This window comes from Heloderma suspectum, chromosome 2 (genome assembly GCF_057233095.1).
Source record: "Heloderma suspectum isolate Gila_16-S chromosome 2, 16-S_ref, whole genome shotgun sequence".
Classification (NCBI taxonomy): Eukaryota; Metazoa; Chordata; class Lepidosauria; order Squamata; family Helodermatidae; genus Heloderma; species Heloderma suspectum.
The window spans coordinates 134,790,772-134,817,695 of NC_139459.1; the positions used below are offsets into that span (position 1 = coordinate 134,790,772).

General features: G+C 46.0%; 1 protein-coding gene across 4 annotated transcripts in view; it reads left to right on the forward strand.

Moving 5' to 3' along the window:
- The first annotated feature begins 231 nt into the window (after nucleotides 1-231).
- The window catches only part of LOC146352782 (purpurin), a 28,974-nt gene continuing 2,281 nt past the window's right edge, over nucleotides 232-26,924 (forward strand). The window contains exons 1-6 of one of the 4 annotated variants that reach the window (XM_084834866.1): nucleotides 232-444; nucleotides 10,373-10,530; nucleotides 13,790-13,910; nucleotides 15,187-15,323; nucleotides 22,578-22,690; nucleotides 24,973-25,185. In XM_084834866.1, the coding sequence (XP_084690992.1) occupies nucleotides 13,791-13,910; nucleotides 15,187-15,323; nucleotides 22,578-22,690; nucleotides 24,973-25,185 (583 nt within the window). In that variant the 5' untranslated portion in view covers nucleotides 232-444; nucleotides 10,373-10,530; nucleotide 13,790. The remainder of the gene's footprint in view (nucleotides 445-10,372; nucleotides 10,531-13,789; nucleotides 13,911-15,186; nucleotides 15,324-22,577; nucleotides 22,691-24,972; nucleotides 25,186-26,924) is intronic. The other 3 variants (XM_084834867.1, XM_084834865.1, XM_084834864.1) reach the window with 3 other exon arrangements.

Sequence of the window (26,924 nt, forward strand, 5' to 3'; positions counted from 1 at the left end):
TCTGGTCAGATTAACCCTCAGCATTGCACAAGCTTGCACATTAATTGGGTGGGGCAAAGTCATATGTACACATACACACCCCACTGCCTACTCAGACATCGGCTCCATTACTGAGCTGTTTCCACAACCGCACTGGATTCGGCATCATAGTCCTGCCCCGGGGGCGTGTAGCCCGGCCCTTGTGGGTGTGTCGCTCATCTGCCCCTGTCCTCCCCGGAAGCAGCTGCCTGTGACACGGAGAGGGGGAGATGATACTGGAGGGAGCAGTCAGGCAGAGATGCACTCATATGCGCCCCGGCATACAAGTGCAGTGTTCGCCCACTCCAGGTATCCCTATGAAGTTCCCAGTCAAGGTGGTGGCAGGGAAATCAGGAGAGCCACCCGGCTTCACTTGTTAAGTTGTTAAGGCAGCTTCATGGAGGGATGGAGAGTCATTGAGAGTCTGTAAGTCGCATCCCTGCTTTAGGGGAAGAAAGGGTTGGAAAGGGGAGGAGATGCTACACAGAGGTTTTTCGCTCCTTTGTTAAAGTGAAAGTGTGCTTTAAAACTCGCTTTAAAGGGGGAAAAAACAAAAGGGCTGGAGCGGAGCAGAAGGGGGGAGGCAGAGATGAAGAGATGCACAACTAGTATATCATCCACTGGCTCTGTTTGCCCCTGTGTATTTCCCCTTTAGCACTTTGTCCCACTTTGTGTGGGCATGTGCTGGGGGTGCTACTTCTGAGTAAACTCATTGGCTGTATGGCTTTCCTTGGAGCAAATGCCACTGGAATCTTTTTGGCTTGCTTCTGAGTAGGCATGCATAGGAGTGCATCCCCTTCAGTGCATTTACTTGGCATCTCCCTTCTCAGACATGCAGGAGAAAGGCTTGACGGTGAGGATTTCAGTGGGTATTAAAACTGCCTTTGTTTGGGAAGCCAGCCAGCCAGCCACTACTACTGCTTCTAGCCCACCTTGCAGGGTCGTTGGGAAGCCAGAATAAGGGGGAAGAGCAACAATAGCGGGTGGGGGGTGGGGAAGAGGCAGCCACTAACTGGAGTTGAGCACAAGGGGGTGAGGGAGGGGAAATCAGCCAGAGGAGAAGGCGGGAACACTGATCAGGTAATCAGACCCAACCCAGACTCCACTCAGCCATCAAGAAAATAATCTGATTAGAGCTCAGTGGAAACAGCACAGAGCCCCAGGCTACAGCGATGATAAGCCGGGTCTTTAAAGATGGTAGAAACAGGAAAAGGAGAAGATGTGATTGGGGAAACATCGCTACAAAGTTGCAAACAATGTGAAGCCGATAGCAGGAAACACACCCCAGGAGATCCTTTAAAACTAGGCTGACCATATTTCCTTGTGACAAAAACAGGATATTGGGATGACAAAAACCGGACGGGGTTATGTAATATTCTGTATTCATGAAAAACAACCTAAACTCACTGCAAAAGAACATGGAAAGGGGCTCAAATGAATAACACTAATTTACTGCATATACACACAAAAAACCACTCATAAATATACATATATAAAATACTTATAAAATATCACACGAGCAGTAAACAAATCCGTATGGCATACCACACTGAACACTCTAGCGCAGGACTGCAGTGGCTAGACTGCAAAAAATCATAAACATACACCAAAAAGAAAAAGAACAGGAATGAACACCCCGACTGCTATCACAAGCCGGTATATGCTAATGTCCCACTGGAGAGTTCTGCTGTAATAAAAAAATAGCTAACAGCATGTTGAACCGAAATATGAGTCTGAAAAGTCCAAATCAAACTGAACATAGGGCAGAAAGAATCTCTGTGGGCGGAATGATGGTAGAAATAACAGTAAGACTCCCCCTCCTGGCTCCCACACGCTGAATGGGGCTTAGCGACGCCTCTTGAATTCCCCGCCACTGCAGACAAGCCAGGGGGAGGCGTCTGGTGGTCGCTAGCTCAAGAAGCCTGGCCCTGGCTGGATAAAGTAAATGGAGCTTCCTCTTTCATCACATTAGTAGTTTTACTGCACACGTTGATTAGCATAGGGTCTTATGATAAACGCGTTCAGTTTTTTTCAAAAACTTAAAAACGGGTCAAAATTGACATTTATATTAAAACGACGGGACGGTCGGGAAATATGAAAAAACGGTACTGTCCCATTTAAAACGGTACGTATGGTCAGCCTATTTAAAACACACACACATACACTCACATTCAGTGCAGCAAGTGAGATGGTGTGAGGGTAAGAGGTGTTTAACCCTTTCCCCCGTGTCATTTCCCAATCTAAATCCCACACATCAAATCCCATTTGATGGGTGGAGGGGGGAATGCAGGCACATGAACAAGGCTGGCACCAGGTTTAGCAGGGCTCTGGGCAAGGTGCCCTCTGATGCAGCCCCTCCTGCCCCTGCAACCCTGCAGCACCTCTCTCCCTCAAAATGTACCAGGGGGTGGATGGGGATGAAGGACAAGCGGTGGCACTGAAAGCACCACAGCTCTGGCTGTATGGTTCTGCTTTAGCGCAGCGCTGCAAAATGCTGGGTGAGGCAGCGAGAGCTACTGCTGCTGCCACCACCTTTCCTATCCCCAATGCATCTGGGGCCCACGCCCAGTGTGTACATTGGAGGCAGGACCCAGAAGCTCTGGGGTTAAAGAAGAGAGCAGCGGCTGCAGCCTCCTGGCTCAGTGCTCCTCTTTATAGCACTGGGCCATTGATTTTTTTTTTAAGGGGCAGCTGACATCAGCTGCAGTGGGCCCTCCGGACTCCGTGGGCCCCAGCATTTGCCCCACCATGCCGTGTGCCGAAGCCAGGCCTGCATACTAAGGCTGAAGGCATTTGTATTTTTCTCTCTCCCATGGAACAAATAGCAGCTTGAGGGGGCTGATTTAAACCCACACACCACAGGTACAAATTAAACAATTACTTTGATTAATTACAAACAAATTATTTAAAAATGGGCCAATCAGTCACACACCTCCTGGTGCAAAATGTCATTTGACCCCAAGTTACAACGGCAAGGGCATTTTTGACATTCTCCGTGTGAGTTTTAGACACTGTCTATGCATCTTTCCCTACTGAAGTGTAATTAATGAACGCAAACAGACGTCTGACCAACGGCAATTGCTCTCTGGGTGCACGTGCAGGGTATGGAATTCTCTGGCCTTTGACAATTGGATTTCTTAGTTTTTAAATCCAGCTGCAAGTGATGCAGGTGACGCTTAGCTTATCCATAAGTGAACAGGCTGATGGCTCATAGCCCTCTGCAAGGCACTGAGATGCATGGCCCAGACGGAACTGTTATGAACCTAACTGACTGACCCAAGAGATGTTTGCTGGTCTGAATGAGTACAGCTGAACCTGCAGATTGGCTGGACCACTGTGTACATTCAGCTGTACTCCTGCGCCTTTCTTCGACCTTGAGAGTAAAGGAACTGGGTCTTTACGTTGGGGCAAAAATCCCAACTTCAAGTATAGCCTGATGGGATCTGAGCTAGTGGTGACTGACCTAGAAAGAGATCTTGGGGTTGTGGTGGACAGCTCGATGAAGATGTCAACCCAGTGTGCAGCCGCTGTAAAAAAGGCAACTCCATGTTAGGCATAATTAGAAAAGGGATTGAGAATAAAACTGCCAAGATCATACTGCCCTTATACAAATCTATGGTGCGGCCACACTTGGAATACTGTGTCCAGTTCTGGTCACCACACCTAAAAAGTTATTGTAGAGCTGGAAAAAGTGCAGAAAAGGGCAACTGAAATGATCAAGTTGAAATGATCAATGAGGAGGATTATGTACGCCGTCTTGAGTTCCTTGGAGGAAAAAAGGCGGGATATAAATGTAATAAATAAATAATAAATAAATAATAAATCAAGGGGCTGGAGCATGTTGCCTATGACAGGAGTTTACAACAGCTGGGATTGTTTAGCTTGGAAAAAAGGAGGGTAAGGTTGGTGGCTTCAGTTTTGGGGCTCCCTTGGACAAGATGCCCTCAGTGGGACCACCTCCTCCTCATCACTGTCACTATTTCCCATTCATTTCTCCTCTCCCTCTGGGTCTAATCCACTCAACTGCCCAGAGATATTCTGCTCCATCTCTTCACTCTTGTCAGTACTTGCAAGTTTGGAAAGGGCAGGTGAACAGGTTGTGAGAACAAGCAAAAAGAGCAGCAGGTCCAGGAGGCTGTGGGGAGCAGCAGTGCCCCCCCATAAGGATGTGGGCCTTAGCAGGTGCCCAACAATGCCCAACCCTGACACCAGCCCTAAGACTGGGTATATGGAAGGTGTTCATAACATGAGACATTTATTGTAACTTGGGAAAGCTTGAAGAAAACTAGATATTACAAGGGGTGTGTGGCTGTTGCCACTGAGAGCAGCAAATCCATGTTTCCACGATAACATCCAGTAAAAGCAAAAGTATTATGTGCTGTCATGGTGCTCAATATCCCTGTCTCCCACAAGTGGCAGCCAGGGAAAGCCTGCGTGATGATATCACATAACGCATCTTCTTTAACAGGAAGACATGGGGAGGAGACCCCTGGCTGTTGTTCTTGGAGGCTGCCACACATCCCTAATAATGTGTGATTTCAGCCTCAACCTGGAGAAAGGAATTGTTTTAAGAGAGCTACTTTGAAGAGGGTGGTATATTAGAAGCGCCAGTTCCCACGGGGCACGCATTCATTTCTTTTGTCCAGCTGTCATCTCTGATCAAACAGATGTTGCAGGATTTTGAAGCACCACAAAAGTCTTCCAAAAAAACTGTCTGAGCAGCATGATAGCGGAGTGTACACACACACACACACACACACACACACAGCAAATTATCATGCCTCTGTTATATCTGTTATATCTCCTTTAACTGTGTCTCTCCAGCCAAAGAAAACTAATAGAGTGAGCCAAATTACAATTTGGGTCATGCCAAGGCAAGGCTATTGTGCCACAAAGAATTTGTGTCAATAAAGCCAATGCAAATGCATCACTGAATTATACAGAATATGTACATTTATTAATATTTTACCACATATTGCATAAATGTTACTCCAATTTTTGGATGGTAGGTGGAAGGCCTATCTACTCCAGCATTATTTTCCCACAGTGGCCAAACAGATGTCTCTGGAAAGCCTACAAGCAGGACATGAGCACAATAGCATCCTCCATTCATGTTCCAGCTATTATTTGGCATGTTGCCTCTGATACTGGAGGTAATATATAGCCATCATGACTAGTAGCAATGAATAGCTTTATCCTCATGAATTTGCCTAATCCCCTTTTAAAGCCATCCACATTGTCTGTTTTCATCAACTGTCAATGCTATGGGGGAATTTTAGAACTATTTTGGGGTGTGCAAGTGGGGGAAGGGAAATAGCCTCTTTATGACACTGCTCAGAACAAGGTGACAAAGAGCAGCTTTCCTTACTGTGCACATTATATTTCTCAGTGGTAGATGTTGTAGCAACAAACTAAAAACTTGAAGTGTATAACGAACTATTATTAGTATGTCTGGAAACTGAATGGGATTAAACGTTATTTGTGTCTGTGTCAGTTCTGATTAAAAACAACCAACTAGGGCGCAATCCTATGGGATTAGGCAGCCGCCTCTGAACGCAGAGGCAACCGCCTATCCAATGCAGGGCAGGAGAAGCATGGAGGGGATCGTTCCCTCTGTGCTTCTCCTGCCCTGCATTTGTGGCTAGACAGCCAATTTTGGCTGTCTGGCTGTAGGAAGGCGGAGCGGGAGAGGAGGCTGCCAGACAACACATAGGATGTGTCGTACCGGCATTTCCATCTTCCCCGCCCTGGATTGCCCCCCGGAACACTCTGTTTTGGCTGCTCTGCACTCCTCTTCCAAGTGTGGTGCATGGGGCTGTTCCACGCTGCCTGTGAGGAAGCGCAGAAGCAGGAGAAGGTTGGTTCTCCAGGAAACGACCTCGGAGCGTGGGCTCCAAGGTCGGTACACGGAAAACCACATCTCCTATGGCCATCTAGCTGCTGACTAGCAGCCATAGGATTGCTTTCCCACTTGAAGAAAACACTTCAAAGACTCTCTCCAAAAATAGCTTGGCTATTAATGCTAATTCATTTGGTGTTTTGAGATATTTCTATACAATAACTGGCGGGATCTACTGCTCACAGTTCTTGCTTAGGTTCTTTGTCTCAGTGATAGTGATTTAACATAAAGACTAGCTCCAATGACACATGCTATTAATTGGTTCTCATATTCAAGTTGGAAAGAGTGGGAAAGAGAAGGATTTTCTGTAGCAACTTTTTCCCCTGGAAAAGAAAGATTAATTATTTTATTTTAATTTATTTAGGGCATAATCCTATGCACGTTAGGCAGAAAAAAGCCTACAACTCCCAGCATGCCCCAGCCTTTTCGGTTCTTCAGCCAGAAAGCATCCCAGAGCAGCTTACACAGATTAATAATAAGACAATCCCTGCCGTCAGGTTTACAATCCCAAAAATCATGACACAGGAGGAAAAGCGACTGGGAGGGAGGATGAAAAAAGCAAAACTCAGGCATCGGTTTCAAACTTCTTATAGGTGTTCTTTCTGGAAGACAAGGGCAAAACAAGTCCCCTGTAGCTGCTCCTGCTCTAACCAATAGGCTGGTTCGCACTTCACAACAGCCCATCATGGCTTAATTTACCTGAAGAGGCTGTCATGTCCTGCCGGGCACCATTTTTGCAAGGTGCCCATGGGCCTGCTGAGGCTTGTTGTGTTGTGTGAACCCAAGTGGCAGGGGTTGTTTGAGGATTAGACAACCCTCAAATAACTCTAAAATAAGTCATGGGTTATTTGAGGGTTGTGTAACTCTCAAACAACCCCGGTGCATAGGTTTGCATGATGCAACAAGCTACGGCAAGCCGGACACCAGCAGCCACCATGCAAAAATGGCACCTGACATGACAGCCCTCACAGGTAAATTAAGCCATAGTGGGCTGTTGTGTCGTGCGAACCAGGTCAATGTATGGGGCAGATTGGTCTTCCTCTTGCCATGGGAGCATGGGGTGCAGCTCCCCAGTGGTGGATATGTGGATCTATTCTCCATTGCTTCTCAAATAACGTTGCCATTGTAGTTAACTTACATACTTTAAGTGGGGATAGGCCACTGGGGGCTTAATTCCTAAGGATTGTTGTTGTTCAGTCACTAAGTTGTGTCTGACTCTTCGTGACCCCATGGACCATAGCACACCAGGCCTTTCTGTCCTCCGCTCTCTCCCGGAGCGTGCTCAAGTTCATATTCATTGCATCGGTGATGCTATCTAGCCATCTCATCCTCTGCCGTCCCCTTCTCCTTTTGCCTTCAGTCTTTCCCAGCATCAGGGTCTTTTCCAGGGAGTTTTCTCTTCGCATTAGGTGGCCAAAATATTTGAGCTTCAGCTTCAGTATCTGTCCTTCCAATGAGCACTCAGGGTTGATTTCCTTTAGGATTGACTGATTTGACCTCCTTGCAGTCCAGGGGACTCATAAGAGTCTTCTCCAGCACCATAGTTTGAACGCATCAATTCTTCGGCGCTCAGCCTTCCTTATAGTAATTCTTGAGGATACCTGCTCCCTAATATGTTCATGAGTTGCTGTCTCCCACACAAGTCAAAGAACAGCAAAGAGCTTTCGCTCCCTTGTGCCATGTAAAGTGCAAGCAACACTCTGTTATTCTCCTTTTATGCACTTTGGACACACAGGATGGAGAAGATGAAGTTTACAAAGGGAGGACTTTGATCTAGTTCTCAGTAAGGGAGTAAATCTGGGTCTGGGCTGTACCATTTCAGGTTGTAGATACAGGTTCACATAACTGAGCATCCGCTATATTAAAAAAACACAACTTCCTTCTTCATATAAAAATGGATATGAGGGAGAATGTTGTACAAGAAACCTTCTCTGTAAGATCCCATTTTCTGTGTTGGAGGGGATTTGGGGTATGGAGGAACTTTCCATTGTCTGAGCCCCCACCTGCAGTCTGAAGTGGTATAGTCTAGGTACAGGTTCACCACCTCAATGTGACTTTGGCCCATGTCTCAGCTTGTGTGGGGGTGAGTCAGTGGGTGTAGCCAGTGTTACTGGCCCCTCATCCTTTGTTCAATTCATAATGTGGCCCTTGTTAAAAATGAGTTGCCAACTTTAAAGAGTCCAATTTTTGAAGAGTCATACTCTGTTCTCATGAAAAACGCCTTGAAGGCCACATATCCATTCGGAGTTGACTGAAGGGTCAGGAGTAATCATTCCTGAGTGTGGCAATGCCTTATGTAATACACGGTGCTTGAACTGAGAACTTATCTTGACACTGTGTCTGGGATGGATGAAGTAACTGAGTGCTTTCCACCCAGGTAGCTGCTGATCTCCAAAGTCTGGAATAGTCCATGACCTTTTAACGACTACTAGTGGGTCATGGATTCGCCCTCAGAGGCAGATGTTTGGTTTCCTTCGAAACATGTAAAGAGAAGTTCTCAAAAACCATTTTCATTTATTTGTTTTTTTGTTTGTCTACTGAATTTATATCCCACATTTCCATTACAAATAATACTCAAGGCAGCCAACAACAATAAGATATAAGAGAAAATACAAAGTTACACTTAAAGCATAGAAGCAAATCAATTCAAACACTTCAATGAAAAGAAAGGAGCCAGTTAAAAACTGCTTCAGTAAACAAGACAGCTTAAAAGCCAAAAGCCTGTCTAAATAAACACACCTTTGCTTGCTGGCAGGGCTGGCCAAGATATTTTGCAGCCTGAGGGGAAGAACAAAATGGCGCCCCCTCTAATTCCATGTACAAAATCCTTTCTTCAAGACTGAACATCTTTCTTTAACACCAGTGACAGGATAGCATCCTCTGCCACACCTGAAGGCAGCAGGCTAGCTTGGGGCGGGGTGGGGGGTAGGGAAAGCCTCCGGCATGCAGTTCTCTCCTGCAACACCTTGCTGCTGCCTCCTAGCATTTGCCTCCTGAGGCAGCCGCCTCACATTGCCTAATGGTAGGGCCAGTCCTGCCTGGTGGTAGAAGCAAAACAAAGATGGAGCTCACTGGCCTCCCTCGGCAGGGAGTTCCAGAGCCTGGGAAGCCATCACCGGCCTTACCATCTTCTGTATTTCAGATGCAAGGGGAAGTGGCAAATGCTGATCCAAGGTATTGTTTCTATCCCTAAGGATCAAGATAGGGGAATAAGACAGAGTTGTCTATAGGGCATATCTACACTGCAGAGTTTAAGCGGTGTACCAGGCATTTCCTCTCCCAGAGAATTCTGGGAACTGCAGCTCTGTGAGGTACAATCAGCACCATGATGAAATGACGTTTCCCAGATTTATTTCGGGGAAGGCATGAAAGTTAAAATGGTATAAAAGTGATAAAGGGTTGTTTCTGTACATATTCCTTTTTCATGCCAAAGCAAGCATGCAAGCAGATGAACCCAGTCACCGAAACTAGAATTATTGACATGGACAAAATCTTGTCCATTTATTTAAAGCTTTGTTACTCTGTTCTTCTGCCGAAAAAGGCTCCTAGAGGAGCTTACAGAGATTAATAATGATAGTTCCTGCCCTCATGCTTACAGCCTAAAAGACATGACATAAAAGGAGAAGGGACTGGGAGGGAGGAAGAAACTAGCAAACTCAGGCACTAGACTTGGTTACAAAGTTCAACGGGCCATGGGGCTGGATCTAAGCATAATCGAAAGGCTACTGCTTCCTCTCCCTCCGGTGGCCTCAGCCTTATGCAGAGGTCTCGTGATCAAGAACTCCATTGCTTAGAGGGTTTGATACTTAAGTCGTTCTTGCTGGTATTTCCACATCAGGCTTTCAAAATAATTATATTGGAAACAGTGAACTATTACACCACCACCACCACAACAACAACAACATAGTGGCATCAATGCACTTGGTGGTTTGCAAAAAACATAGGTCTGTGCCCCAAGGAGCTTACCATCTAAATTTCAGCCCCCAGGGGGAGGGGGAACAAAGTCTGAGCCTGAGCCTGACCCACTGAGCAAGTAGGAACATATGTATGCATATTTTAATTTTTTTATTGTTTTTGGCAGCAAGACATAAAAAATAATCTGAAGGCACATAATTCAGTTCCTTTGCTAAAGCTAAGCAGACTGCCAGCCAAGGAGTCCTTCTGGACACTGCATATGTATTGTTTTGAGCTTGCTGGAGGAAGGCTGGGATACTATTGTTTCTTGCGTAAGGTTGATGTCGGCCATCTTAGGATGCATGAGCATCTAATTTAGCAGGCCACGTGTTTCAGAGAGCCCAGAGGGCTGAATATGGCAAAGGTTTTTGGCTATACGAGCTCTGTTGGTAGAGATGTTGACTTTGATTACATGAAAGCCGAGTGTGCTTGATAACAGCAGGGAGACGGTCCAGTGTGAGGATTACTGGTGATGGTTTTTATGTAATGGTTTATCCACAGTTAAGCACCTTACTCAGGTCCAGGAGATAGCCAATTAGTGCCTCTCCAGACACTTTATTTAAAGGCCGCTAGTGCAGAGCCATCCACAGCAAGACCTCTTCAGAGCAACACGAACACTGTGCTGGGAATTAATTCCAGAAACTTCAACAATCCATCAGGTGGGTCTTTCAATATGCAGGTTCATGTTTTAGACCCGCTTTATTCAGGCGTCTTGTTTCATCCACTTAGGGCGCAATCCTAGGCGTGTTTAGACAGAAGAAGGTCCTACAGCTCCCAGCATTCCTCAGCTGGTATGGCTGGCTGGGGCACACTGGTTGTTGTAGGACTTTTTTTTCTGTCTAAATGTGCATAGAATTGTCCACTTAGTTTTTTAGACAGAAAATCCCAGCCATTTTCAGGATCTTTGGCCATTTTTTTTAACATGATGCCTGATGAGTAGGCCCAGATGCAACATAAGGATGCAGTGCACACCGATGGCCATGGGTTGCTTTTGATTTGTCTTCCGCAAGATGGGGACTGTAGTGCAGATGAGATACTTGGATTCCAGGTGGACTGAAAGGTACTCTTCTTGACAGGCCAGGCCTGGTGTGTATGTTGTCTGTGTGGTCATGGGAGTTGCTGCAACGTAGCTGGTTCCACACTGCTAATGGTAGCATCCGAAGAATGGTATAAAATGGTGGAGCTGGTGATGCGGTTCCAGTTCTCCCAACCGAAGCCTGAAGTCCAGAGAAGTGTCGTCATTTGAGTTTACTGGCAGTGTAAACTAGTCCTCTTCAATGCCAAGTTAATTCTTTGGAAGGATTCCAGGGGACCGTGCTGGATCGTACACCCAAACCCATACGTGATTGCTCACAGCTTGGGCTTAGATTATGGAAATCTGTTTGCTTTAAACTTTAGGCTAGCTTAACCCCCAAGTCTCCCCCCTCCCATTAATACTCTAGCTTGATATCACCTGGTGGCGGCTGTCCTTAAAGCAAGGAAGGTGACACACATAGCATGTACTGCACGCGTACTGACGTACGTGCTACAGGCAGATTGTCTTGCTGGATTGGAGAGCACTAGAGGGGGCCCGGAACAGATGGAGATGCATATCCAGTCCCCAGCCACCAGGAGCTGGAGCGATCAGGCATTCCTGAGGCCCAAGGCCAGCAAAGGGCCGGCAGACCCTGTAAGACTGCCAGTCTCCTTTTGCACAGAACATTGAAGAAGGGTAGAGGCAGGGTGAGAGAAGTTTTGGGTTGCCTCTTCCAGACTAAGGGAGCCCACTGAAGATGCCTTGCCTGAACCTCCGCCCACAAATACTGAAGCTGGCACTCTTGTCTTCAATGCAGTGTGCTTCTGGACAGCGGAGGTTGGTGGTTCGTATTTCAGTGGGGTGGTGAATCCACTTTGAGTTAAAGTCAGAACCAGTCGGACCGCTAAAGGAGCTATCCAAGGTGCTGAACCCATTTGGGGCCAGGGTTCAGCACTTAGGATAGCTCCTTTAGAGTTCTGACTGGGTCTGACTGAAATCCCGAGCGGATTCGCTGCCCCACTCAGATAGGAGCCACCAGCCTCCACTGCTTCTGGATCTAGTTGGGATACAGAGGAATGCTGCTTTGTGGATGGAGAAGTGCATTCCTAGCCGCATTGCAACGCTGATGGTTTCGTATGGAGCTGCCTTTGATCATATGCGTCCCCGCCAGGCAGTTCTACCACTTCAGTGAGCAAGTGGCCTGGATGAAACTATCACTGGACTGGGGCTCTGAGTATTGACGGAGGGGATGTGCAGTAAGGCAGTAATCTTATTCCCCTTTTAACCAATGGAGTTTTTTCTTTCTTTCCTTAGCCTCCGTGTTAGGGGGCTGTGAAATTAGGGGAGGGAAGTGGCTGGGTGGGAGGGCATGATTCCCACACACATACACACACACACATGCACATGGTGGTCCTGATCCAGATCATGCCCCCGTATGCTTACTTTAGAGTAAAACAAAATCTTAGGATCACATAGACACTACACATTTTACATAGAGTCTAATTTAGCCCCCAGTGGAACTTTCTTTTGAGTAAACCTGCCTAGAATTGAGCTTCAACCATTTCAGAAATATCAGTGCTTCAAGGAAAGGAAGAGGTGGCTGGGAAGCATATGTAAACTAATGAAGCAACGGGAGCATGAGAGCCATTTGCTGCAGAATCCGCAAAATATAAATGACATTTAAGACCATAAACAGAAATTAACCGGGGAGATAATAATCCTCTTGTCTGATAAATTCAAGCTGTCATCCCTCCTGAATAAGTACCAATGAGTCAATGGTGGCAAACATTTGGACAGAAACATTTCTCCAGGTCTCATTAGATACGTAAAGAAGAGTACGGGTGCAGTCCTAAAGTCAGCCAAAGGCTGGCTGAGGGACCATTGGAGGCAGTATAAGTGCTGCTCCATAGGCAGAGAGGGAGGCCCACCAGTGGAAAGCCACTTCTGTCTCCAGAGGCCCCTGGCACACCCATGGAAAGCTCTGTGGATGCAGATGTCTCACCAGTGGTATTCTACCAATGGGGGTGAGGGGGTGGGGAAATGGGGTGTGTCAGCAGCAGCTGAGAATCCACAGGATCCTCAAGTACAGTGGTGCTAAACCTGGTGTAGTTAATTCCATTGACAGCAATGGGAAAGTGGGGGGAAGAAAAAAGGTGGACAGCCCCCCCCCCATGTAAGAAAAAGTTACCAGCACCTACTCTGGCCGTAGCAAGCTGTCAAGGTTTCTTAGGAAGTGGTGGTAGCTCTGCCACATAATCTCACTACCACCACCACCACTACACAATTGCTCTGTAATAGATATATAGGCAATTCAAAATTTATTTGGCACAATAAAAAGTAGCTCATCTGTGTTTTCCATTGTGTCCTGCTTGTGGTTTCCTGGTCAACAGCCAGCTGGCCACTGTGTGAACAGAATGCTGGACTAGATGGACCCTTGGTCTGATCCAGCAGGGATTTTTTTTTTGCTTAAAAAGAAAAAGAAAAAAAGAATGATACCATACATGTTTAGTAGTGAACCACAGAAGCATCTAAATTTGTATGCTTTTGTGCTGTTAAATTCAAGTATGTTTCTGTGACTGACAGGAGCAATGCTCCTTCCGCTCCCTCCTTTGACAGTAACTAGCATAGTTTACATTTAGGCAGATCCATCCATCCATCCATCCATCCATCTATCTATCCATCCATCCATCCATCCATCCATCCATCCATCTGTCTTGGTGCAGATAGTTCACAGCACATGTCAAGAACCTCGAGAGTCCCTTAATTCCATGTGTTTGCTAGGACTTGGATGACTCTCTCCAGCACATACACAAATATAACAGAAGAGAAAGAAAACGATGATGTTTATCTGGATGTGGAGAGCAAACTTCTAACCGGCACCGAACAACTGTGTTCCTTCCCAGAATGAAATACACTGAGTCCATGTTCCTCATGACCCTGATCTCCATTATTGATTACTGCTTGGCTCAGCCTTCCTGTGCAGTGGAATCTTTCTCAGTGAAGGAGGACTTTGACCTTAAGCGGGTAACTATGAACACTTTCTAGTGTAAAGGACAGAAGTTCAGTGCAGGCCACTTGCAGAAGTAAAACCGTGAATAGCACTTCACTCCTGGAGTGCTTTTCAGACTTCTTGATGTCCATCTCTCCTTCTAAACTTATGGTTCCTTCCTTCTGGGAACCTAGTTGAAACCCAGCATCAGCCTTCTGTTGGGTAAGTAAGTGGAGGCTGGTGGCTCAGATGTCAGTGGGGCAGTGAATCCACTCCGGGTTTCAGTCAGAACCAGTCAGAACTCTAAAGGAGCTATCCAATGTGTGAATACGGAGCGGATTCACCACCCCACTGATGTTGGAGCCACCAGCCTCCACTTAGACTTGGTATATGTGTTACATACAGGAGTCAGGGAGCTGCTGTGACATGGCTGGTTCCAGTGGAGGCTGGTGGTTCCAATTTCGCTGGGGCTCTGAATCCATTCTGAGTTTTAGTCAGAACTAGCCAGAACTCTAAAGAAGCTATCCAAAGTGCTGAACCTTGTTCCCAAAATGGGTTTAGCACCTTGGATAGCTCATATAGAGTTCTGGCTGGTTCTGACTGAAACCCGGAATGGATTCACAGCCCCACCGAAAACAGAGCCACCAGCCTCCACTGGCTGGTTCCATGCCACTACTGGTAACATAGGAAGGAATGTGATCACCCTGGCAGGGCCACTGATAATAAAACCACAGAGTTGGAGGGGGCTTTGTGGGCCATCTAGTCCTTACCACTGCTTGATGCAGAGAACCAGAACTAGAGCATCCTAAATACCTCTGCTTGAAGACCTCCAGCGAAGAAGACCCTCCCTGCCCCAACAGGTAATTGGTCCCATAGTTGAACTGCCCTTAGCATCAAGAAGTTTCTCCTAATGTTCATCTGAAATCTACCCTCTTGTAACTTAAGCTGATTGGATCCAGTCCTGCCCTCCAGGGCAGCAGTGATGTGATTGCAAGTCTCCCAGCTGCAGTCTGAACTTCACCCCAGGAAAAGATTTATTCTTTGATTCTTTTGATGCACTGGCCCTCAGCAATGCCACATCAATATTTTGGAAGGATTCCAGGAGACAGCAGTAGGCTTTATATTCCAACCAATGCTTAATTGTTTAAGGTTTGGATTTAGATTATGGAAACCTGTTTGCTTTCAGCTCTAGGGAATCTGTCTGCTAGCATAGTCTCTCCCCCCATTCCCCTCAATTCTAGTTAATACTCAAGCTTGACGACATCTGGTGGCTGTCCTTCCTGGAAACCTTACTTATCCTTTGCATATTAGTATGCAGGTAAATGGTATGCACTGGCCAAGAAAGACCCAGAAGGCCTGTTTCTACAGGATAACATCTCAGCTGAATATACGATCGAGGAGGATGGTACTATGATTGCATCTTCCAAAGGCAGAGTGAAGCTTTTTGGGTGAGTCACAAAAAGACTACAAGTTGCCAACTACTGCTCCTACACATCACTTGCCTGCTCATATGACATCGTCACCCATTCCTGTGATCAAGATGGCAAGTGAATACCGTTGTGTCAACCACTAGGTTGTAGGCTTGGGCCAAAATGGGAGGAGGGAATTTTGCTAAAAAAATAAAAATTGCCTCCTGAAAAACAAAACCTACCATTTCAGCAGTTGCTGGGGGAATTATGCAAAACGGGACAAAAATGATCACCCATTCAGAGTGAGGGAAGGAAGCATTGCTTTCACTCTGATTCAGCTTTGTGATATTGGCTACTTTATATTTTGTATGTTTTAATAATTTTGTTGCAAGTTGCCTTGAGCCTTTTTTTTAAGAGAAAGGTGACTAAGAAATTCAATTCATCATCATCATCACATAGCAAAATGTGATTTGCTACATGGCATAATCAGAAAGCCTATTTATAGTAAGGCCAGTGCTTCCTGATGTCACTGTGATTTTGCTGCATGATGACCAACTACATGATCCCAGATTGGCTGGCATAATATCAGAAAGGAGCCCTGATTAAAAAAAATAGCACTGATGCTGAAAACTGAAGAAGCAGCTGTGAATAGGTGACAGACAGTGTTAAAAAAAGGGAGGAAGCAGTGAGTTCATGAAACCTTTTACCTCCAAACTGCCTCTCTGTTGCCCTGGACATTTTCCTTAGTGAAAACTGGATGCAGTTTGCTGGGCTAAATTTGAGCTGTGACACTTCCCACAGCCTGAGTATTACAATGAATACATACAAGGATGACTTTTTCAACTGGTACCTTTATTAAGAATAGATGTGGAATGCAGCAAGTGTGCCTTGACCAGCTGAGGGCTGGTTCACCACATCACACATATTTGTTCATCACTTGAGGACTGCAACATCCAATGATGACACATGTATACATTATGATGGAATTGTAAATGGGCCATCACAGATTTTTTAACACTACAAGTGTAACTTTCCTATCTCTTCACATCATCTCCAACACAATGCTTTTCCAAAGACTCCATTCACACACTCAGCTACCAGTTACCAATCGTATGCATTAAGAAGGATAGAGAAACCGAGTTAATATGTACACATTTGTGCCAATCAGGTCCAAAGAATCTTGACAAGCTGACTTGAGTGCTATTTTTTGGTAGAAAGGCAGGGCACAAATCAACATTTATTTATTTATTTATTTATGTATGTATGTATGTATGTATGTGACGGTCAATCTTTTTCACCCACTTTTAAGAGGCAAAAACACAGACAGAGCAATCTGGTGGTACAACTTTTGCTGGGTGTTACCATTTCAGACTGCAGGTGTGTGTGTGGGGGGGGGTCGGGGGGAAGGATCAAAGGTCTGAATGTTCCTCTGCAACAAAACACCTGGAAGGTGGGAAAGCTAGCATGACAGAGAGAAGAGTTATAGCTTTAATTTTTTTTTTTAAACCCATCACCAACCTTCAACCATGTTTCCAGGGCAGTATATGTATCTTAGCCTCCTTGACATGCTAGTTTCCTATTAATTTCAAGACATGACAACAACCCAGATAAGCAAATCATTCCAATAATACTAACATTATAACATTTTAAATTCATTAAAAATAGGAAATATCAATCATTAAAGCACAATATCAGTTCATAGAATAGATCAATAATGTACAAGTCAGAGTCAAATAGCTAAAACTTTCCAGTGCAGATATTAGTAAATAATATAACCAGCAACCAGTTCTTCAACAGTACCAAGTGCAGGAAAGTGCAAGCAGATTTGTTCCAGCCTGCACCAGATTATCCCTCCTATGCCCTGTTCTTTCATTCTGGTGCAGTTCTTAAAGCAGGGGTGTTGAACCTCTTTCAGCCTGAGAGGTGGATTCCATTTTGGAAAAGCTCTTGGGGGCCGCATTCCAGTGGTGGGTGAGGCCAAGGCAAAATGGGGCTGGGCCAAAGTACCAAAATACAGCATTTTTTAAGCTTAATGCTCTTCCTGCCAGCAAATAAGCAGGAAGGAGTTTCCTGTCTCCTAGCTGAGCAGAGCAGAGCAGAGCAGAGGAAGCTGCTCCAGCTGGTCTAGGGGCTATACAAGTAAGCAAGTTCCCAGAGAGCGAGTGATCAGAGAGAGCAAACAGGAGTTCAGCGGGAGCGGGGGCAGGGCGGGGCAGGACCAAGGGGGAGGTCCCTAACAATTTTTTAAAAATATATTTTTCTTGTAACACACACGTCCATACCAATGGGACTCTGCTGTTAACCTCCAGTGAGTAGAGGACAAAGCACAGGCTATCCCAGTACAACCAGAAAGCTAGAAACATAAAAGAAATAGAGACTATGGAAGGAAAAGGCTCTCCAGTGGTGGTGACTTGCAAGGTGTGTGCAGTGTTTGTTTTCTTGCCTGAAATCAACATGGCCTACACATGAAACAAGTGCAAGTTGATTACACTGTTGGAAGAAAAAGTGAGAGAACTGGCGTGGCGAGTGTTGACCCTCCAGAGAATAAGAGAACATGAAGAGTTCTTAGAACAGTCAAACTACAGCACCAAAGCGAAGTACAGAAGCTAGAAGAGCAACGGCATGCTGAGGCAGAAAAGGAAAATGCTGAGGTGAGGAAAAATGAAGTAGAGGATACTTCTGGAAAAGGGTGACAGTTAGGAGCAGAAGAACTAGAAGCCACTCTGCACCAGTGGAAGCAGTGGAACTATGGAACTATTTTCAGGTACTTGAGGATGAGACGGGAGGATAGCCTACAGAGGAAGAATTACAGGGGACCCTGCATGAGAGTGAGCAAGAGGCTGAAGGTCAGTCAAGCAGAAGCAAAGAAACCAAGGCCTACAACAAGAAGAAGAGAAGAGTAGTAGTAGTGGGGGACTCCTTGCTATGTGGGATTGAAACCCTAGAATGTCATGAAGACCCATGGACTCACCAGGTATGCTGTCTCCCAGGAGGACAGATTAGAGATGTGACTGAAGGGTTGCCTACACTCATTAAGCCCACTGACAGGTATCCTTTTCTTCTCATCCATGTGGGAACGAACGATATCGCCAAGCAGAGCTACGAAGAAATCGCATCAGACTTTGAAGCTTTGGGAAGGAAACTCAAGAACTTTGGGGCCCAGATAGTTTTCTCATCCATCCTTCCAGTAGTTAGAAGAGGGATAGAAAGGGAAAGAAAAATACTCCAGGTGAATGACTGGCTACAAAGGTGGTGCCAATGCGAGAGATTTGGATTCTGGGACCACGGGCTATACTTCTTGGAAGATGGGCTGTTGGCAAGGGATGAGTTGCACCTCACAAGGGCTGGGAAGAATGTGTTTGGCCACAGCATGAAGAACTTCATCAGGAAGGCTTTAAACTGAACCCTAGGGGGGAGGGAGATGCAAAGTTGGGGGTAACAATGGACGAAGGCTCATGTATCACAGTGGAGAGAACAGCTCCAATAATAGTCTTCAAAAACATGTAGGAAGAAAGCCAGACTATAAAGCACATGGCTTCAGTGTCTATATACAAATGTCCAGAGTATGGGAAACAAACAGAATGAACCTGAACTCTTACTATGAGAGGGAAATTATGACTTGATAGGTGTAACTGAAACTTGGTGGGATGAGTCCCATGACTGGAATACAGCAGTTGAAGGATATAACTTGTTCAAAAAGAACAGAAGGAACAGAAAGGGAGGTGGAGTTGCACTATATGTTAAAAATACATATCTCTGTATAGAAAAACAGGAGGATGAGCTTGGTAGCCCCATCAAGAGCATCTGGGTTAAAATAAATGGAGCAAAGAATAAAAGGGTTGGAATCTACTACCGGTCACCCAATCAAGCAGAAGATGAGCATGAAACTTTTGAAAAGCAAATTGCCAAGGTTTCAAGGAAGCATGATGTGGTAGAAATGGGGGACTTCAATTTCCCTGATATTTGTTGATAGACCAATTCTGCAAAACATGGCCCCTCCAAGAAATTCCTGAATTATGTTGCTGATAACTTCCTCCTACAGAAAGTGGAGGAAGAAACTAGAGGATCGGCTATCCTTGACTTGATCCTAACCAACAGAGATGACTTAGTGGATAAAGTAGAAGTTATGGGAACTCTGGGGGACAGTGACCATGGTACACTTGAGTTCTTGGTTCTAAAAGAAGCAAAAGCCGAGTGTAGCCAAACACGTACCCTAGATTTTAGGAAAGCCACTGTTAATAAACTCAGAACAATGATAAGTAACATCCCATGGAAAACGACTCTAATAAGAAAAGGAGTCCAAGATGGGTGGGAGTTTTTAAAAAAGGGAAATTCTAAAGGCACAATTTTAGGCAATTCCAACAAGAACTTTGGCCACATAATGAGAAGACAGGATACCTGGAGAAGATGTTGATGCTAGGGAAAGTGGAAGGCAAAAGGAAGAGGGGCCGACTAAGGGCAAGATGGATGGATGATATTCTGGAGGTGATGGACTCGACCTTGGGGGAGCTGGGGGTGGCGACGGCCGACAGGAAGCTCTGGCATGGGCTTGTCCATGAAGTCATGAAGAGTCGGAAGCGACTGAATGAATAAACAACAACCAACAAGAAGAAAAGGTGGAAGACAACAGAAGAAGCCAATGTAGCTTCACAAAAAGCTTAGAGATAACCTGAAAACTAAGAAGGACACATATAGGAAGTGGAAGGAAGACTTCTACAAAGGAAGAGTACAGGTAGGTAGCACAGAATTGCAGGGATGGCATCAGGAAGGCTAAAGCTGAGAACAAGCTGAGGTTAGCGAGGGATGCTAAAAGCAACAAAAAAAGGCTTTCTTCAGATACATGCATAGTAAAAGACAGAAGAAAGAAATGGTGGTTCAGCTATTAAATAAGAATGGCAAAATGATAACAGATGAGAAAGAAAAGACAGAAGTGCTCAATTCCTACTTTGGCTCAGTCTTCTCCATAAAGAGGGTCTATGACCCCCCTGGCAAAGGCGAAGTACAGCCTGAAGGGGCAGGATTGCAGCTTGAGATCGATAGGCATATGGTCAAGGAACACCTAATTACTTTGAATGACTTCAAATCTCCAGGGCCAGATGAACTGCATCCTAGAGTAATAAAGGAACTGGTAGAAGAACTCTCAGAACCACTGTCTATTCTCTTTGAGAAATCATGGAGGACAGGTGAAGTGCCAGATGGCTGGAGGAGGGCAAAAAGGAAGAACTAAGGAACTACAGACCAGTCAGTCTGACATCAATCCCTGGGAAAGTTCTCGAGCGGATTATAAAGCAATCAGTCTGTAGGCACCTTGAAAACAATGCAGTGATTACTCGAAGCCAACATGGATTTGTCAAGAACAAATCCTGCCAGACGAATCTGATCTCATTTTTGATCAGGTAACCTCCCTTGTGGACTGTGGGAATGCTGTGGACATAATATGCCTCAACTTCAGCAAAGCTTTCAACAAAGTGCCCCATGATATCCTGATTAGCAAACTAGGTGAAAGTGGGCTAGATGAAACATCTATTAGGTGGATCCACAATTAGCTACAGAATCGGACTCAAAGAGTGCTTATCAATGGGATCTTCTCAAACTGGGGATGGGTAATGAGCAGGGTATCACAGGGCTCAGTCCTGGGCCCAGTGCTCTTCAACATTTTTATTAATGACTTGGATGAAGAAGTGCAGGGAATGCTTTTCAGATTTGCAGATGACACAAAATTGGGCAGGATAGCTAATACCCTGGAAGACAGAAACAAAATTCAAAGCAATCTTGATAGACAAAAACAACAGAATGACATTTAATAGGGATAAATGCCATGTTCTGCACCTAGGAAAAAGAAACCAAATGCACAGTTACAAGATGGGGGATACATGGCTCAACAATACTACAAGCGAGAAGGATCTTGGAATTGTTGTCTGTCACAAGCTGAATATGAGCCAACAATGTGATGTGGGTGCAAAAAAGGCAAATGCTGTTTTGGGCTGCATTAGTAGAAGTATAGCTTCCAAATCACGTGAAGGACTAGTTTCCCTCTACTCAGCACTGGTTAGGCCTCATCTGGAGTACTGTATCCAGTTCTAGGCACCACACTTTAAGAAGGATGCAGACAAACTGGAGAGTGTTCAGAGGAGGGCAATGAAGATGATCAGGGGACTGGAAACAAAGCCCTATGAGGAGAGATGGAAAGAACTGGGCATGTTTAGCCTTGAGAAGAGAAGACTGAGGGGAGATATGATAGCGCTCTTCAAGTACTTGAAAGGTTGTCCCAGAGAGGAAGGCCAGGATCTCTTCTTGATCATCCCAGAGTGCAGGACACGGAATAATGGGCTCAAGTTACAGGAAGCCAGATTCCGTCTGAACATCAGGAAAAATGTCCTGACTGTTAGAGCAATATGGCAATGGAACCACTTACCCAGGGAGGTGGTGGGCTCTCCCACACTGGAGGCATTCAAGTCGAGGCTGGACAGCCATCTGTCAGGGATGCTTTGATTCGGATTCCTGCATTGAGTAGGGGGCTGGACTTGATTATCTTGTAGGCCCCATCCAACAATAGTATTCTAAGATTCTAAGCTTTAGGAGAGGCATTTCAAGCTTTTGGAACGGGGGAAAAAACTGTACAAAAGCCGGGAAACCAGCAATTGTTGATGGGGGAGGAGGGGGGAAGCCAGAGGAATGCAGTGTGGCTGTCTGGGGAACCCAGGGGGTTGGAGTGCGACCCTAACAGGGCCAGATTTGGCTCACATTCCAGAGATTCTGCACCTCTGTCTAAAACGGGAGTGGTGTTGGTGGTTGAAATTTAGTTTCTTCCCCTGTTCTCTGGATGTTCCTGTAGATGAGAGTCAAGGAGGAAGTCGGGGGGTCGGGGGCTGTGCATGAATGGTTTGGCTCTGAATGGTAGAAGAGCCAGCGTGGCATAGTGGCTAGAGTGTTGGACTGTGAGCCAGGAGATCCGGGTTCTAGTCGCCACTCAGCCATGGAAGCTCACTGGGTAACTTTGGGCCAGTCACAGACTCTCAGCCCAACCTACTTCACAGGGTTGTTGTTGTGAGGATAAAATGGAGAGGAGGAGGATTATGTATGCCTCCTTGGGTTCTTTGTAGGAAAAAAGATGGGATATAAATGCAATGAATGAATGAATGAATGAATGAATGAATGAATAGGCTGGTGCTTTTGCTTCGTGTTGATAAGCGATATTGACACTAGAAGGGGATGCAAGTGAGTCCTGCATAAGGCAAAATAGCAGCAGGCCATCTGTGAATTGAAATTCACCTTCCTGTCTTCCTCTTTCAGATTCTGGATGATCTGCGCTGACATGGCTGCCCAATACTCAGTGCCTGACCCCTCCACTCCAGCAAAAATGTTCATGAATTACCAAGGCCTGGCGAGCTATTTGTCAAGTGGAGGTGAGAATGTAGAGAACAGGGCTGTGCTGGGTGTACTAGTAAACCTTGGAATGTTGGAGGGTGATGTATATCTGGAACAATGGGTGCTTCCACATGGAGGGCTCCTAGCACTACCGGTGTGCAGCTCTAACATCTTTTCCTCCTTAGTAGTTTTTTTTGTGGAAAGAAGTGGTGGGAAAATATGGGAGGCTTACAAGTGGAAGAAGACATCATCTGGACCCCCAGTAAAATTATGTGAATGAAACAGGGCAATCGCACAATAGCATCTAATGCCCAACAAATTCAAAAGGAGGTTGTTGTATGTGTCTAGGGCCGTGTTTCCACAACAATGGAAGGAGAAGCTAATGGAGGAGTACTGGATTTTTAAAAAGGAATCAGCTTTGCTGCGAGCAGGGCTCCAAGAGCAGGTTCTCCACAGCAGTAAAAATCGCTTCACAGAACATACTTCCTGGTGGGGTTGGGGGTTGGAGTGAATGTCATCTGACTGGCAGGGGCTGCTAAATCAATAAGAGAGGCTTCCCCCTCCCCCCCTTCTCCTTTCCCCTGAAAGTCCAGATGCATCTGCATTTCAGGAGCAAGCCTCATTGAGCACAATGGGAGTTACTTCTGAGGAGACAGTAATGGGTTTGTTGTGGGAAAGAGAGCAGTAAACACAAAGACAGAACCCACTGTAACATGCAGGATATCTATAATGCAGCTTTGAAGTACTTATTTCCTAAGGCAATGAATCAGAGCCTCGAGATCGCACTTAATTGCACTTAAGGAATTGGGCTTTAAGATATGACATTTCAGTTGAAGGGGAATCTCTTCTGTAAGTTCTGATGTGGGCATTCAAAGGCAAGCCTCATTCAGCACAATGGGGGTTACTTCTGAGGAGACACTAATGGGTTTGTTGTGGGAAAGAGATGGAAAACAGCCCCCATTTTAACACACAGGATCTCTGTAAGAAAGCTGTGAAGTAGTTACTTTCTAAGGCAATGAATCCGAGCTTCGAGATCGTGCTTAATCACACTTAAGGAATTGGGCTTTAAAATGTGCCGTGTCAGTTGAGGGGCTTCTCTGTTATTTCTGTGGGCATTCAGAGGGCAAGTCTCATTCAGCACAATGGGAGGAAACACCCCTTGACCGGGGTCATGGTGAAAGGCACACCCCTGGGCAGGGCTAGCATACCCGAGCTAAATGCGGGGGTTGGGGCATACAACAACAATACCGGAGAGAACCCAACTTAAGGAAAAGAATCGGACTTTAAGCAGTCTCAGGAAATCTGCCTTTTCCCTGATAAGCTCCGGGGTGGCTGCTGGATGGCCACAATGTCATCTATCCCTAACGACCTCAACACGCAGCCCGCTCGGAGTAAATCGCTGGTGGAAATACCCCCTAGGTCCCTCCTGCCTAGGGCAGGCTGGTGGCTCTGATGTCAGTGGGGCAGTGAATCCACTCCGCGTTTCAGTCAGAACCAGTCAGAACTCTAAAGGAGGTATCCAAGGTTTGATAGCTCCTTTAGAGTTCTGCCTGATTCTGCCTGAAACCTGGACTGGGTGCACTGCCCCACTGACATTGGAGCACCAGCCTCTACTGCGTCTGACATGATCTTAGCTGGGTGGGAGCCACTGCAGCACAGGCCCTTCCTTTACTGCTCTGATCTATTATTTAAATTCATCTCACTTTTCTAGAAAAATATTCAAGGTGGCTTACAATAAAAATAAAAAGGCACAGCCACAATCCTTAAAAAGAAAACAAAAAAAATAGAATCAGCAGAGTGTTCTAAAAAATTAAAATACTAAAAGGCAGCAACAGCATGAACACATATTAAGAATGGAACTCGATGATGGGGCCACAGGGACCTCCCTTGAGAGGCTATTCCAAATCTTGGGCACCACAACTTGAAAAGGACCCTGTCTCAGGTTCCTCCCCCCCGCCCCAATAATGTCAGAAGATCCTGGTCTCATGGAGGAGCCCACAGTGAATCTGGGCTACATTCCTCGGTGGCTAATTTTCCCTGTTCTTCCCCCTCCTATTAGGGAAGATTAGCCATGACTCTCACAGAAAAAGAGAGATAATCCCCTCCTCCGTTTTCTTGCCTGTCAAGAGGGAGCCTTCAGAACTGTGAACAGGCAGGGCTGGGCTGCTTTTTATGTGATAACAAACATATGCAGCCAAGCTCAGATATTTAGATGTGTCATTGTGCACAGGCGCATGCTGCTTTTCTCCTATGTGGGGGGAAAAGCCAGCCCTGATACTGAAACTCTTTCCCTGACTTTGGGCAATTGGTATGATTTCAGGTGACAACTACTGGGTGATTGACACAGACTACGATAACTATGCCATCACCTATGCCTGCCGCAGTCTGAAAGAGGATGGATCCTGCAATGATGGCTACTCCCTGATTTTCTCCCGCAATCCCCATGGTCTTCCCCCAGCCATTCAGCGCATCGTGCGCCAGAAGCAAAAAGAAATCTGCATGTCTGGCCAGTTCCAGCCTGTGCTACAGTCAGGTATGTAGAAATTCTTCTTTTCCCTTTTCCTTTGGCTCCTTTCTTGAATGAGGAAAGATTCAAGGCCACTTTCCGCAGACACGCTTATGGGAAGCCCTCTGTGATGCAGTCATGCGGGTACCTGACCTACAGGAGTATCAGGTGATGCAGCACAAGGGCAGCTGACCTACAGAAGCCTCATGTGGGTGTTGGCAGTGGGAAAGGTGTACGGCACGTAAAAAGGAGGGATTCCCATATGAAAACTGACTTGTTCCAGGGAGGAGTTCTATCCCTGACTGCTGGTCTCTGTGAGTTGCCAGGAGGATCTCAACGAGGGCTCCCAGCAAACAGGCTCCGACACCTACCCTCCTGTGCCACCAGCATGTTCCCATGGCAAGGCTGGAAGGCTGAGCCCTGTATTCTGAGGCCAATATCTAGGCTGCAGTACCAGCCTGCCTTTAGTTGAAGTATTTGCCAACAGTATTCAGTCAGGTGCTGCCAAATGCCAGTCCCTGTCCACCAGGCCCTGTGCAGCCCTCGTCTCAGACCTTGCTCTTCTCAGTCTGAGCAGTTTGTCTCTAGTATGGAGGATGTCGTCTGCCTAAGTGCCTGCCCTCAACGGCTGCTCCTGCTTCTGGGCCCATATGGGCTGAGAGCCACCCAGCTCCCGTGGTCCTGCTAACTTTTCTGTTAAGAGACTGACCCTTAGGAAGGCCTGACCTCCTCCAGTCAGGTGAAAAGGGAGGTGGCCGTGTTGGAATGACTAGCCTCTCATTCTGTCTCTGAGAGAAAATCTTTGGGGCGGGCTTTGCACCCTCTTAAAAAATCTGTTTACAAATACGTAAACTGGCGAGCAGCACCAGCTCCAGGACTGTGAGGCCTTCAGGCAAAACCTATCAGTGTTCTAACTGGCAAAACCACTTCTTTCTTTCCCCCTCTTTTGAACGGTTATGGTGTGTTAGAAGGTCTGGGCAGGGAGGCTGGGACTTGTGCTGCTCCGAATTCTCTTGGGAGCCCAGTGGGCACTCCATGGGTATCTCTGCGTCCCAGGATTTGCCTGACGCAGACAACTCTGGTGCTTGGCCAGGCTGAGAAGGCATAATAGGGATGCAGCACCCAAGATGAGACACGCTCCTTCCAAAGTAACATCAGTGCAGGCCTTAGACCTATCCAGCTTAGACCAGTGATGTTGCAAGCTTATTTTTCAGCTGGTTTGCTTCACTCATTGCGTTTTCAAGGTATACACCTGCTGTAAATATACACTTCAACCTCCCTGCCCCCCCCCCCAACTGTGACAAACATACATTTGCAACTATGTATTTTACAAAATATGCATAGGTCAGGGAGCTGGGATTGGCTGTTCTTTTCACCCGGAAAGGTTTAGGTTTAAGAATGCAGTGTCAAATAGTACTTTATGGACACTGATAGGTTTTTCTCTGTTAAATATTGTTACCAGTTGGCTTCTTCAGGGGGAAAAAAAATCTGTGTGAGTTAGCATGGCCTCAGGGATGTCTGCCGAATTAGTACTTAACAGTATTGTATAGCCCATGAAGTAGCTGATGTCAGAGACACTTGGAATTTCCCCAGTTGTGTTCCCACTGAAGTTCAGAGGCAGCTGTCTAACTATTATGCAGGTATCTATGTGCCAGAGGTTTTAATAGTCAAGCCTCCTCAGCTATGTTTATTGTGCAGAATAACTGCCTCCGCTGTGGCGTGCAGCAGCACAATGGAAAGTTCTCCATCCTGCAGCAGGGTGTCAG